Source organism: Macaca mulatta, chromosome 5, assembly GCF_049350105.2.
Source record: "Macaca mulatta isolate MMU2019108-1 chromosome 5, T2T-MMU8v2.0, whole genome shotgun sequence".
Taxonomy (NCBI): Eukaryota; Metazoa; Chordata; class Mammalia; order Primates; family Cercopithecidae; genus Macaca; species Macaca mulatta.
In genome coordinates, this window is record NC_133410.1 from 15,255,715 (window position 1) to 15,271,670 (window position 15,956).

The 15,956-nt window shown below is 37.3% G+C and overlaps 1 protein-coding gene across 1 annotated transcript in view; it reads right to left on the minus strand.

Moving 5' to 3' along the window:
* Positions 1 to 15,956, minus strand: part of TAPT1 (transmembrane anterior posterior transformation 1) — a 64,772-nt gene that overhangs the window by 21,444 nt on the left and 27,372 nt on the right. Inside the window, 4 exon segments of the mRNA NM_001266589.1 lie at positions 2,767 to 2,836; positions 3,010 to 3,107; positions 4,460 to 4,595; positions 8,237 to 8,399. Of these exon segments, the coding sequence (NP_001253518.1) occupies positions 2,767 to 2,836; positions 3,010 to 3,107; positions 4,460 to 4,595; positions 8,237 to 8,399 (467 nt within the window).

The window sequence follows — 15,956 nt, forward strand, 5'->3', positions numbered from 1 at the left end:
GGTGAGGAACATTAATAAGAAGTAAGAACACGAACTGCCCCTCAGAGCTTTGAGAGTCAGGTCCAGCATGGCCTCATAGAATCATCTAGGCTTTATGTTCGAGTTTTCCATTTGTTCTTTTCATTCCTTGCTTAGTTTTCAAATCTCCTGTAACTTGTTTAACATATTCATATGCCATTATTTTCCTTGTCTAATATACAGGTAAAATTTACATACAGTGAAATGCACAGATCTTAAGTATATATATATAAGTATATATAATATATATAATGTGATGAGTTCTGATCAATGCATGACTTGTGACACCAAGCCCTTAATATAGAAAGAAGTTCCATCATCCAGAAAGCTCCTTTGAGTCCCCTTAGTCAATCCAAATGCCCAATAAGCAACCTCTCTTATTCCTATCATCATAAATGAATTATTTCTGATCATAAACTTCATATAAACGAAATACATTATGTACACTTTTGTGTCTGGCTTTTCTGCTCAACATAATGCTTCTGAGACATACATAGTTGACACTATTAGGAGTTCACTCTTTTATCTTTAATTGCTGAGTAGTATTCTATGGTACGGATATACAATGTGTTTATTTTCCTATTGATAGGTATTTGGCTTGTTTCCAGTTTTTGGCTAGCATGAACAAAGCTGCCATAATAATTCTTGCAACAAGTCCTATTAAGAAAATATATTTTCGGCACTGAATTACAGGGCAAGTGAACATTTAACTGTGTAAGAAATGGCCAAAAACAGCAGTTGTAATACTTTACACTCACGCCATCGATGCATGAGTGCCAGTTAATCCATATCCTCACTAACTTGTGGTACTGTCAGGCTACAAGAGCAGCCACTCTGGAGGGTGTGCAGTGCTATCTCATTATGGCTTTACTTTGCCTTTCTCCAATGACATTTTCCCTAATAATGCTGAGAGCTTTTCATGACCTTATTGGACATTTATAGATTTTCTTTTGTGAAATGTCTGTTCAAGCATTTTCCCCATTTCAAAACTGGATTGTCCTTTCATTATTGATTGGTAGTTTGTTACATATTCAGAAAACAAAAAAAAAAATCTATCGTCAGATAAATGCATCTCAAAATCTTTTCTCTTAGTACTGTGGGTGGTCTTTTCACTTTTTAAATTTTATGATCCTACATTTTAATTTTGAAGAAGTCCAGTTTCTCTCTTTTGTTTTATAGTTAGTACTTTTTGTGTGGTTTTTAAAAATGTTTGCCTAGACCAAGGTTGTGAATGTATTCTCCTATATTTTGTTCTAAAAGTTTTATAATTTTAGCATTTATGTTTAGGGTTATGAACCACAATGAATTAATTTTCTTGGGCAGGGGAGGGGCCAAAGTTCTTTTTTTTAACCTTTATCCAACTATTCCAGCATTACTTGTTGAGAAACTCTTCTCACTAAATTTTAATTTGTTTTAGAAAATATCTCTTTTATTGAAATGTTATTTTTGTAAGCATGTAATATTTTTATTAAAACTTCCCAGTTTTAATTTCAAATACGGTAAATAGCGAGAGACATAATCCATATAAATAAAAGTCCTTTGGGATCATCATACTTTTTTTTTTTGAGATGGAGTTTCGCTCTAGTCACCTAGGCTGGAGTGCTCTGGTGCGATCTCGGCTCACTGCAACCTCTGCCTCCCAGGTTCAAGCAGTTCTCCTGCCTCAGTCTCCCCTCTGTAGCTAGATTACAGCTACAGAGTAGAGTCCGTAGCTAGGATTACAGCTACAGAGTGACAGGCACCTGCCACCATGCCCAGCTAATTCTGGTATTTTTAGTAGAGACGGGGTTTTACCATGTTGGCCAGGCTGGTCTTGAACTCCTGACCTCAGGTGATCCGCCAGCCTCAGTCTCCCAACGTGCTGGGATTACAGGCGTGAGCCACTGCGCCCAGCTGTTCATCATAGTTTTTGAAGCATGTAAAAGGGTCCCAGAAGCAAAAACTCTGACAAGCACTGCTTTGGATGAGCCATGTGTGCTCTTATCTACAACCAGCCCACGCGCCTCCCCCGTGACACGCCTCACCTTCCTCAAGGACATCAAGCCAGGTTCCTTTAGGGATCCTCTCTATTGTACATCTGTCTGGATTCATGCTAAAACACCACCATTTTTTCATGACTTGTGCAAATGTCACCATGGCAGAAGAGATGAATAATGTCTTCATATTCTTGTGAAAACACTTTTGACTCAGAGCACACTCCCTGGTAGAGCCCCTGGGACTGTTCTTGAGGGCTCCATGATCCACTACACTGTTCTGCTCTGGCTTTCAAAAACTATGTAAGACACCGACTCCAGGCAAAAAATTTTGTCCCTTCACACTTTTTAGGATTAGAATGAAGGCAGTAAATAATAACTAAAAAAGCTAAGGACTTAGAGACATTCTGAGATTCACAGTCATAATTCTCCTAGAAGCTATGTGACTGTGGAGAAGTCAAATTATTTTCTCTGTGTTTCAGTTTTCACATCTATAAAATGGAATAATACCACCCACTTCAGAGAAATTTCTAGATTATTAAGAAGCTTCTCAAAGTATCATATGGTGCTACACAAATGTTTCTAATTTTTTATCTCAAACATCTTGTGATTACAGTAACCAAAGATAAGAAAACCTAGTAAAGATGTTGATAGCATAAGAGAAGGTACAGTTTAAGTTGAAGAAACAGTGGCCCAGAGAAAATGTGCCATTAGGATTTCAGAATGAACTGCAAAATACCGCACAGAACTTCAAGTAGAATCTAATCGTACATACCACTATTTGACATTTGAAAGAGGTTGTTCTTTTCAAACTTCTTGAAAACACTTCCTTTAATTTCAACAAACTGAAACAGTAAACAGAAATATCTTTATGATTATAACAGTTTAAAAACTGGACTTGCTTCCTATAAAACTTCTGGGAGAACAACATATAGAACAAAGAATTTTATCCCACCCACAGTATTGCAGCTGAAATGTCCGTATAACTTCAAAAATGTAAGATAAATCTCATACTTACATTATTAGACATCATGATAGTAAGCAAAGACTTGTTGTGTGAGTTAAAAGCTACATTGAGAGTTGTTGCTTGAACCATTATAAGAATTGCATGCAAAACTAATAGAAGGTCAAGGAAAAAACTTAAATTTGCTTTCATATTGTTACTGATAATACTACAAAATTTTGAAAGTGAATAATAAAGAAAGAAGATGACTTTCTTTTCTAAATCGTCTACGTAAGTATTGTATTATCTTCATAATTTCCCTATTAGCTATAGTTGATAAAAATTTGACAGGATATCCACATGAAATGAACAAAAGTGGAAATGTACCTCTACATATTCATTTATTTAGACCATGAATCCTTTGGAACAGGGTTGTTTTGTTCTTTCCGTATCTCTGGCACTTGGCACAGTGCTCAGGAAATAGGCCCTCAGAAAAGTTTGTTAAGTAAATGGATTAAATTATGGTAAATACTGAAAGAAGAGACTAAGAAATACACATTCTGAATTAAGATAATTTGCAATGTAAAAAAGAAAGCACAAACTATAAGTCTGGAAGTGATTTTCTTCCCTGATTCTTCAGGAAATGTGGAATGTAAGGTAGTAAGAAATATCTGATAATTAAGATTCTTCTTCATATGTCATTTTGAATATATCCATAAACTGCAGAATTACATTTGTATTACATACAGAATAGTTAATTTATATCTAAGAGTGGTAACTGCTTTACTCCATTAAAACTGGAACAAGCTTTACCCTCACAGGTATCTTCCCACTTGGTTCTTTAACTTTCCAAGTATTAACCCAATTTCTTTCAAGTGTCACTCTTACAGAGATAGGAAAAAAAAAAAGTGACACATTCTTGTGAATGAGTCCTGACTTCACATGGAACTTAAAAGCAGGAACGTGTGTTATAAATATGTAGGGGTACACACAAACACGTACACTGCTTATATAATAAAGCATTTACTCTCCAATAGAAAAGCTTTAAGCCAGGGATGAATACACAAACACACAAAACCACCAAAACTCCTCCCAACCAATTTCACATTTTACTTTTAGATAAATTCTATGCATTTTAAGCCCAAGGTTATAAAAAATAATTCCTGGATTTAAAGATAACTTCAAGAAAAATTCTAATATAAGTATGAAAAATTATAGATCTATGTAAATAATGTATGTATAAAAATACGCTGCCTTTTTATTATAAAATTCTTCCTTATAATCAGTTACACTGCAAATAGAACTGTTTTCCAGCAGCTCAAAGAATAATGCATACATGAGGCTCCTTAAATTAATTACAATTATTATGACAATCAATTTCTCAACAGAACACAGATATTTCACATTAATCTTCAGGATACATACATTATCTATATGTCTTTAAATCTATGAAATGGCTAACCAAATAAAATAAGGTAGACTATGCATTAACTGTTGGAAATTTCCAGTAAGTCTATAAGGATACAGACATAGAGAACAGCCATGAAAAAGTGAGGAATCACCCCAATGTGGGCTCTTTTTCTTTCTTTAGGTTCTGTTGCTGTCCAATAGAGAGCATCTAATATATCTTGTCCAAAAGATGAAAACAGACGATCAGCTACCTAAAAAGGAAAAATGACTTGTAAGATGTTTCTTAATATTCCACTTAAATATGTCATTAAAATTGAGATATAGCTCAAATCCTGGAGATCTACTAGGATTTAAAATCCTAGTAGAAGGCAAGCTAAAGAAGAGTGAAGATGTTTGTTTACTTATTCACTCACATTTCTTTATTCTTTAACAAATAGTAAGTGCTAAAATATGTATAGAATTTCAATCAGACTGTCTAATTAGCTATGTTTGTAACAAAGAAAGTCTTAAACAGTGGCAAAAATAAAAGGGGTGGGCACATCTGGCCAGGCATGGTAGCTCACGCCTGTAATCCCAGCACTTTGGGAGGCCGAGGCGGGTGGATCATGAGGTCAGGAGATTGAGACCACCCTGGCTAACACAGTGAAAAGCTGTCTCTACTAAAAATACAAAAAATTAGGCGGGCTTGGTGGCAGGCGCCTGTAGTCCCAGCTACTCAGGAGGCTGAGGCAGGAGAATGGCCTGAACCCGACAGGCGGAGCTTGCAGTGAGCCAAGATTGCGCCACTCCACTCCAGCCTGGGCGACAAAGTGAGCCTCCGTCTCAACAACAACAACAACAACAACAAATTTAAAAAAAAAAGGGTGGGGGTGGGCACATCAAAAACATGGTTCTTCTGGTTTTAGCACTTTAAATTCAAACTCAGGATTCAAATTTAGGACAAATATATCATTTGACCTACTCATATCTAATATTTGCAAACAATGGTAACTGTATTTTTTTGAGGTTTATTATATGGAATAAAATATGCAGATTTACTTCCTCAACATATTTTCCGGTATCAATCTCCTTGAATACAGTATAACAAGTAAAAAGTGACACATAAGGCTGGGCGCGGTGGCTCAAGCCTGTAATCCCAGCACTTTGGGAGGCCGAGACAGGCGGATCACAAGGTCAGGAGATCGAGACCAGCCTGGCTAATACGGTGAAACCCCGTCTCTACTAAAAAATACAAAAAAAAACTAGCCGGGTGAGGTGGCGGGCGCCTGTAGTCCCAGCTACTCGGGAGGCTGACGCAGGAGAATGGCGTAGACCCGGGAGGCGGAGCTTGCAGTGAGCTGAGATGCGGCCACTGCACTCCAGCCTGGGCGACAGAGCGAGACTCCGTCTCAAAAAAAAAAAAAAAAAAAAAAAAAAAAAGTGACACATAAAACGGAGAAAAGGAGGGCATGATATTCAGGATTCAGTTTGAATGCCACATCCTAACAGAGGCCTTTTCCAGACCATCCAATCTCTTGTGGCTCCTATGGTCTCTACTGCGTTAGTCTGTTCTTTTTCATCATACAATATATCATTTCCTAATATCTCCTTGTTTATTGTCTATCTCTCACCTGTAGAATATAAGCTCCATGAGAATACGCTGGTTCACCTGTGAGTATTCAGGATCTAAGATGCTTGGCATGCAGCAAGTGCCAACTAAAGATCTGCTGAATGAATAACAGCTACCATTTAGGGAGCTCCTACCATGGGCCTGATATTGTGCTAAACCGCTTCTATGTGGGGTCTATTTAATCCTCATAATCTCCCTAGTGTCTCCACTTTACAGATGAGAAACTGAGGATTAGAGATATTCAGCAACAGTAACTATGTCCAGGATAACCAGGTAATAAAGGAAGGACTAGGATTTGGTCAAAGGTGGTTTGCCTCTAGACCAGAGCATGGACTCTCATCCACTGTGTTTAAGCCACCTCATCAATTATGGTCTACAATGCGAATACATATATAAATCATTTTAATCAGCAATTCATGGATCCTTTTTCTTGGCCTATTTTCTAGTAACAATACTACTACTACCTTGAGAGGGCTTTGTAAGTCAGGGGACAGGGAGAAACCCTTGCACTTTCCAATCTCCTAAGATGGAAAGCCTACGAAGGAGAGACTAGAAGGGCAGCGGTGACAAGAGCAAGGCAGAGCTCAAGCCTGTAATCCCAGCACTTTGGGAGGCTGAGACGGGCGGATCATGAGGTCAGGAGATCGAGACCATCCTGGCTAACCCGGTGAAACTCCGTCTCTACTAAAAAATACAAAAAACTAGCCGGGCGAGGTGGCGGGCGCCTGTAGTCCCAGCTACTCGGGGGGCTGAGGCAGGAGAATGGCGTGAACCCTGGAGGCGGAGCTTGCAGTGAGCTGAGATCCGGCCACTGCACTCCAGCCTGGGCGACAGAGCGAGACTCCGTCTCAAAAAAAAAAAAGAGCAAGGCAGAGAGCAGAGGGGAATAGCGAATGAGGTCTAGGCTCTTTCTATGAGAAGGAAGGGAGAACAAGATGAGCTATTCTGTTTCAGGAACTTTGTCCCCATCCACCCCGAGGCAACCTACTTGGTGGGGCAAAGTGTACATGCAGCAAGCCTAGAATCAGGAAGCTGGGGTATGGTTTTAAAACATCTTGGTCTTGAATTTAGGAGGTACCAGAAGGCTAGAGCTCCAAGGCTTCTTTGAAGAGATGGAGAGTCCTTATCTACCACAGCAATGCAGCTTCAGAGCAAAAAGGCCAGCAGCCCCCACCCCACCCGTCCTCTCACTAGGAAAAATCTCTTCATGGCTAATTAAAAAGATAAATAGACCTTATTTGTATCCCCCCAAAAATAAAATATAAAAATGCAATCCCGAGATGGAGTCTCGCTCTGTTACCCAGACTGGGGTGCAGTGGGATGACTTCAGCTCACTACACAACCTCCACCTCCAGGGTTCATGTGACCCTCCTGCCTCAGCCTCCTGAGTAGCTGGGATTACAGGCACGCGCCACCAGGCATGGCTAATTTTTGTATTTTTAGAGACGGGGTTTCACCATGTTGGTCAGTCTGGTCTTGGACTCCTAACCTCAGGTGATCTGCCCGCCTCAGCCTCCCCAAGCGCTGGGATTACAGGTGTGAGCCACTGTGCCAGCTTGCAATTTGAATTTCAAAGTTTATTATATAACTTAGGTAGCTTACTATTTTAAAAACTTATGAATATTTGGCTTATAAAGCAAAGCAGTTTTTTGCAAAGTGAATATATGTCAGCTCAACTTACTTTTTACATAAATGCAGATTTTCATATGCTGAATGCTTTTAAGTGAGACGTATTGTACTAAAAACATTAAGTACTTACAAAAATAGGGAACTTATATTTATTTGCCCTATGTAAAGATTTGAATTTAAATGTGCAATTTAAAATGTGTATTTCTTATAGCAAACATACACATAATCATAACATTTAACTCATAATTTAAAGTTCTAGCATGGGTTTCTAACGAAGTTGTGAAACTAATTTTCCTAGCACTTGACAATTTGGATACTCAAGGGGGTACTGGTTCTAAAATGTCTGGGCAGCAAGACTCTTCCCAGCCTACGTGAGGACACACCATGCCTGCGGGCTTGCCACCAGAGGTGTGCCCCAGACCAGCAGCATGAGCCCCACCGCCTGAGAAATGCAGATTCTCCAGACCCAGCCCAGATCTCCTAAATAAGAATCCATGTTTAACAAGAGCCCCCAAGTGATGATAGCACAGTAAAGTCCAGAAGCACCACAACTAGAGTCGGTAGAGCATTCTTGACTCTCAGGTACCTTCAGAATTGGAAGACTTGAAGCTCAGTGCCCTGGCCAGGCCTGTGCAGGGTAAGCGAGGTCCTTACCTCCAGCATGTTGTATATGATGTAGAGCTTGATGACGGACTGCCCCCTTATCAGGTGGTACATCATGGAGTAGTCAACATAGTGCATCATAAAATAGCAGATGACCAAAATGACACCCTTCAAAATGTCACACACCTGGGCAGGCTGAAGCAAACGTCTGTCCCTGAAACATACAAGAAGTAATAAAAATATAAGTTTTACTCTGTATGTTCTCAAAAACCAATAATCTTTACTTGATATACACTGGCATACAAAGGTAAAAATAAGAATTATGTTGATCTTTTAAAAACTTCAAACAAGGGAAGTTAAACTACATGACTACTCGACAGTGTAAAATCTTCTGTCCAAGTATAGAATATAAAGATTTTAAGTGAGAATTACTATTAGATGTTGGCAATCTTAACAAATGAACACAGAGGGCAGGTATCTACTGATAGGGTGCTTTCGAGCAACAGATTTCCACCATTATGGCATATGGCATAAACCTTTAACTAATCATGAATCTCTGCATGTAGCCTGCTGGATCAGCCCTTTTCACACAATGCTACATTCTATGCATACTGCTCTGCATCTTGTACTTAATGGCATAATATTCCATAGAAGTTCATCAGGACTTCATATTTTTATGGCAGCATAGTGTTCCACTATGTGGATGAACTATAACTTATTTAACGTACTACTGACAGATTTGTAGTCTTTTGCAATTATAAGCCATGATGCAATGTACATGCCATGTCTCATATATGAAAGTGTATCTGTAGGATAAATTCCTGAAATTGGAATTCCAAGGTTATATTCACTTGAAATTTTGACAGAAACAGCTGAACTGCCCGCTGTACAGGGTACAGTTTATACCTTAACTAGCAATGTCATGAGAAAGCCTGTAGCCCAGGGCACTGATACAGTGTTCGACTAACTTTTGGATCTTTGCCAGTCTCATTGCTGGAAAATTGTACACAGTGTAGTTTTAACGTTAATTTCTATCATTAGGAAACTAAACATCTTTCCACATATTTAACAGTTATTTATATTTCATGTGAACACTCCCTATCTTTTTTGTACTGGTTTATAGGACAGCTTTTGTATTACAGATGTTAGTCCTATGGGACTTCAGTCGAAATTTTTTTTCATAATTAATATGAGCAGAATAATCACTCCTTACTTCTGAGGTTAGAGTATAAGGAGCTAAACCTAAATTGTGAAAGGAACCATCTTAATAAGACAGAGCAAAAAATACATTAGAAAAGAAGAAATTAAGATTTCTTCCACTGGATTTAAAATTCTTGTGACAAGAATGGGAAAGATACGTTCTCTTTGCCTGTCGTAGGCTGACTCCTCAGGACGGAAAATGCTGCCTCTTGCTTTGGCAGTTTTTATGCATAGTGCAATCAATAAAACAGCCCGAGTATATTTTTTTAGGAGCTGCAGAATCTCTTCATTTCCACCAATTGTGACGATGTTCTAAGCAACAATACAGGGGTGGGCTCATTTTCTAACTGGCCATTGGCCGTCTAAGTCACCAATGTATTTGATATTCCTTGGCTACATATTCTCCAGAGCTCTTTCCTAATGCTTTTCCTTCAAAGATCTTTGTGGAGTTTAACAAGGAATTTGTAAATCTTCCAAACTGTTACTTGAAACATTGCTTTATAAAGTCACAATGATGCTCTACCAATCCTGTGAGCAGTTGTTACAGAAACTCATTCTTGCTTTCTACAATGTGCACTGTATGATGTTTTCAGTTAGATATGAATTTGGCTGATCTATTTACAGACAGAATGTAAGATACTGCAGAAGTTCTGAAAGCAGGCAAATTCTGTGAAGACTGTTCACCAAGGGCTAAAGGTGGCTGGACATACACTGGGCTGGACCAATGAGCCTAAACGAGAGAGAGGTCAGAATTTGTCTAAGTCAGATCACACGACTTAAGATGGGTATGGAAAGCCAAGTAAAATTATTCTTAGCAGTTGAAGTTAAGGCTTTGGGAAAAATTGCATCAAGGACAAAGTTGATCAATCTCTATCATTATTTCTCTTTCACCATGACTTTCTTTTATCCAATGCTGTTCCTCTTTCTCCCACAGAGAAAGAGAGAGACCTTTTTCTCCTCAGGGAACAAAGAATGCCCTTCATCTCCTAACTCCCAGCCAACCAGCCCAGAGCACAGATCTCTGCCAAGGACTCTCTGAATATCAAGGTAATTTCCTGCCTCCATCCCTACAAGACTGAAAATGGAAGACCTATTATACCTGCCAAGAATTGGATCTTGATCCCTTAAACATATTTCTCATCCAAACACTGAGAAGAGGAGACATTTTGAACACTTGTGAGCTCCTGGCCTTGGTATGACTGTCTCCACTTGGGCTGCAGGGAACAAATGGTGAGCCACCAGCCCCCACTCAGAAGTGTGGCACAGCTCAGCATATATTGAAAGTCACACATCACCAACAGTCATGGGCTTTTGTGTTCAAAGACTGTAAATCATGTTTATAAATTAAAGAAAATGATACGAACTAAAAGTAGGGTAGTATTAACTTGTATTAATTACAAAAATAATTTTGATAACTAATTTAAGTAGAAAACTATACTTAGAGCTTTTGGTATTAGATGGCATCTACTTAGTTGAGTGATCTCAGTCAGAGCAATTTTATTTAAGAGACAAAGGGTTTTTAAGCATATATCCAATTGTGTTTCTTTATATACATATTTGGAATCAAAGAACAATGTGTTAGTGTATCAATGAAGGAACAGTATATTTAATACAAGCCATAGTTAGAAATTAGATCTACCAAACATTGGAAATACATATCCCAAAATGATATAATACCACACTTTTTGAACCAAGCTGACAAATTAACAAAGAAAAGTTGTAGAAACACCTAATGCTACAATTCAGTTACTATGTGGCAGGCACTATTCTAGATAATCCACATATATTCCTTTTAGTGTTCACAATAATCCTATTTATTTAATCATCTCAGTTTTACAAATGAGCCAAGGGACAGTCAAGAACATGCCTGTGGTTGCACAGTGACTAAGTTCCCACATGGTGCAGCAGGGATGGACACTTGGCAATCTGGCTCCAGAAGGCACGCTCTTCAGAACCATCTGCATTCTGGACTTTTTAAAACAGAACTTCTAAACTTGCAGGAATCAACAACTCAGAACTTATTATCTTTCTGTAAAATTTAACACTGCATACTTTATCACTGTATTGCAATCTCATCTGAATAAATTGCTGTACAAAAAAACAAACCTATCTATCACTTGGTCTTTATTTCTAAAAATGAATGCAAAAAAACCTGGACTATATGATATGTATATGATATACACATATTGAATTCACTGCTTTCTGTGCACCCCCTGCTCTGGTGAAAGTGTTCCATCCATTGCTAACATCATAATTGGTTGCTGCAGGGATGACTGTGATTTTCAGAACTAAGGAATACTATTCAAATAAAGAATACAAGAAGCAGAACCTTTAAAAACAAGGGTCTTGTTTTCTTTCTTTCTTTTTTTTTTTCTGTATTTTTAGTAGAGATGGGGTTTCACCATGTTGGCCAGGCTGGTCTTGAACTCCTGACTCAGGTGATCCACCCGTCTCAGCCTCCCAAAATGCTGGGATTACAGGCTTGAGCCACCGCACCTGGAAAGAGTCTTGTTTTCATATAAATGTCCTTGTTAACAAAAAAGAAAGGCTGCCAAAATAAAAAATCATTTCTAAGGTGGCATCTTAAAAGACAGCTGTATGTACCACAGCCTCTTTCTAAGAAAAGACCTAACCTCACAAATAAGTTTACCTGGTTAAAACAACTTGAACCAATCAGCTTATTTGTTCCTTCTCTGCCAGGATATTTTTAGATGACTATCTGATAAGCACTTCAAACTCCCTAAGAAGCTTATCCAAGGCCCTGTTATTCAACCCTGAATTGGCTTTTGAAAAATACTTTCATGCTAAAGTTCTTATAAATGGCTAAGTGGTGGTTACTGGCAATTCACCTTGCAAATGATGAAAATCCCATACGAAAGCATAAACGAGTGAAATATACTGTTGGGCAAAGTAAAAAACCCGCTAATCTAATTTGCAGCTTTGGGTGTATGTCATCACACAAGTAGTATTACATCAGATATTTAATAGAACTTAAACATTTTTCAAAACAAGACATTTAAACAGAATTCTTTTAAAAATTTCTAGTAAAACCAACCTTAGAGAAACCAAATTCGCTACATTCCTAAATTTTATTTTTTATCCTTACAAACATTTCCATTTCCATTGTGTTTTTAGCAACTGTACACTTTTACATTATACAATTTACCAATTAGAGCATCTCCAGTTGTTTCGAAGGCTCATAGATTTAGAGAAACCGAATTATAGAGTAGAGAAAGACGATCAAGGGTAAGCTTTCTCCTTCTCCTCTTTAGTGGAAGATAATACGCTAACTGTGATTAAAGTAAAATCTGGTAGTGGACAGAAAGATCAAGAAGGAAGACATGGCACCAAAAATGAGCGAGAAAAATGGGAGAATCCCAGCATAGTTATTGCAAATCAGTGTTGAAACATGCCAGAATATTAGCATGATTTATTTCATTACAAAATACATAGACTAGATCTCTCGCTCTCTCTATTTTCAGCCATTTGTGGTATAATTGAAAGAGTGAAGAAACACAAGCACTACTGAAATAAAAATGCAAAATACTTAATATGGTTTTATTTTTGAAAGTGAAGTCCTTTTATAATTTTAAAGTAAACTGGAATAAAGTAGTGAAATCAAGATGTTTTACTCAATTAGAAAATTAAGTATCTTAAATCTTAAGTTTGACTGACATGTAACAGAAAAATAAATACTTAACATAAATGGAATGATTCAAACCATTTCTTAAACTTTAGTTTCAAACTATACTAGAAAAAAAAAACCTGTTTTTATAAAGCTATGTTCACAATTTTAGTAATGCAAAATAAAAACTGCTTATATGGAAGGAATTAAGCTCAGCCAATTTCTGTGGCTTTGGGGATGAGGTATTTGCTAAGTCTAAGCTAATATGTATAAAGATCACTTCTGAGTGGATTTTCATGTTAGGTGAAATCACAGTCAAATCCTTCACAAAGAAATGTGGACAAAGCTTTAAGACCAAGTAAAGATGCTACTTTGAAAAGGACAGGGATCCACATTTTCTTAGCTAATGGCTATGTCTGCCTATCCTGTTTACTTTTGCGTTTAATGAATGTCAATTTGGCCAAGAGTATAGAAGGAAAAATCAGGGTTTACTCACCACAAGGAGTCCCTGTGCCACCACATTCCATTCTATAAAGGAAGTGAAAGTGCTCCTCCCTTCGGTCTGATTTACGAGAGAGAAAGAAAGAGAGAAGGTTGTAATGTTGCTACGCTACTTAGAGCTCCATAGTGAGGAAACGGGACAATAAAACCTGGCGTTACGAAGACTTTTTAATAACAACAAATATATTGCTCTCAACAAATAAGCCACATAGATCAGCCCTGGTAAAAAGAAGTAAAAGGCATATTTGTTTCCCTAGAGAAAGTTACCAAGAGCTCTCCCTACTTGTGCTACAGTGGTGGCATCAATCCCTTAGGCCAAAATCAAGGCTTAATTTTGTCTAATAAGAGAAAAATCTATTATAACATACAGGTGAAGTTAATCTTGGGTAGAACTATTTCTAAAGAGGTAAGGCATAAGAAGGAAACTCAAAAGGTTAGGAAACTCTCAAGCAATTGAAATTTGTAATTCTGGGAGACAAGAGCTCTCCCATGGGATAAATTCTCAAAAGAAAATGATACCATTGCCTCTTCAACCAAGAAAAATAAAAGCCTGTGAAGCCTCATGTGAGAGTTACGCCTAAAGCCGGGCCAGGGGTAAGAACATTTGCTCACACATATTTTAGTTGCTCTAATGGTAAAAAAACAAAATCCAAAAAGCACTCCGGCATTTATTACTTAAGCCTGTTCAACTCAAGTTATCACTTTCTAAAATGTTTCAGTAAAGTTTTTTCAACAATAACTCAGTTCTTGGTACCAGGCTATATCATTTTTCTCTATAATCTTCTTTAACTTTTAACTCATGTGACCAAGAATTCTAAAGCACAAAACGAAGTCACCAATTTTAGGAGAATAGAGGGCTGACAAAAATGCCAGGTAAATCAAAGGTACATAATTAGCTATTTTTCATTTAATTCTACAAGTAAATTTGGAAAAAGGATGTTTGGTACCTCTAACATAATATAAAGCAGTCTGCTTTTCTGGAAAACAAAAATTGTATTATTCTTTCAAAGAACAGATACTTCATAGAATAAATCAAAACTTTGTTCTGTTTTATATGCCAGGAATCATTAAAAAGATTATCCTAGTTCAAGAAGTTTCTCAAATGATTTCTAAAATGACAACTACTCTTATCTGGGAAAGAGGGAAGATATACATAAGTGAATCTGCTTTTAAATAATTTAGATGCATTTTCTAATTTTTTTTAAGTCTACAACAAAACATTTGGGGGCAAAGATTTTTCAAGGTTGTTAATTCATCAGAAACAATTTCAATGAAGTATTCTTCAGATCACCGAGGACAGACATAAACTTTTAGGGAGGGAGTGCATCCTTGGCAAACACCACATATAAATACGACTCCAGATAATTACCCTGCCAACATCTCATAATGAACAGTGCTTTAATAACAGGGTCAAAGCCAGCAAAACACCCTGCTGGATGAGCCATCATGATGAAGGCTGGGTTTACTTAAGGACTGTAGAACCACCCTTGTCCTCCACCTTAGTGAAGGGACAGGGTCTTTATTTTACTTAAGTCAAAAACCATGACAAGTTTGCAGAAGATCTAGAAATAGGTTCAAATATTAAGTTATGAAGCAGAGAACACGGGGGTATATGTGCTTTAAAAAGCTTCTCACAAATGCTGTACAAGATGTAAATCTGCAAACAGATGAGGTGAGAACACTAATCTTCAATATAAAAAGAAGGCAATAATGTACATTACTGAAATGATACTGAACCAAACAGTTCTAGAGACTGCAAAGAGTTAACTGTTTCCATGTCAGCATCATGATTAATTTGACAAATGGACTGTTTCCTCCCTTTTGTGAAAACAATTTCAAAGAACAAAGAGACTAGGAAGACAGTAAGTTTTTATGGAAAGAAGACTGAAATACAGGAGAGTGAAAAAAGAAACCATTACTTAAAAAACTGCAATCAACTTCTTTGCTGGTCTATTTCACTTCTTCTTATTTCTTTGAAACAAAGTCAGACTGAAGGAAAGAGCACTTTTTGCTTGCTGAAAAGGATGGAACATGACATCACTATAGGCAAGACAAATCGAATAATCTTTAATCAAAGTAGAAAACCCTGGAATAAAAGCTATCAGAAGGCAAAATCTGGCTATTTCTAAATAATCATTTGGTAAACCTAAAAAGTATTTTTATATTCCTAAAATATTTGAAAGGTCTTAGACTTAACATTAACAATAGCTTTGTTTAATGTAACCTTCACCTTATCAAATATTTCAAGTTTTGTGACTTTAAAAATAATGCTCAAAGAGATATTTTCTAAATTGCTCAAAGAAACAAAAACTGCAAACTATATTACTGTAAGCACAAATTACTCAATTTTAACAAACCATACTTAAGGCACTAAGACATTAGGCAGGATTTTCCTATTCTGTGTAACTTGGCTATCCTCAAGGCATTTAAAATTGCCTGAACTCC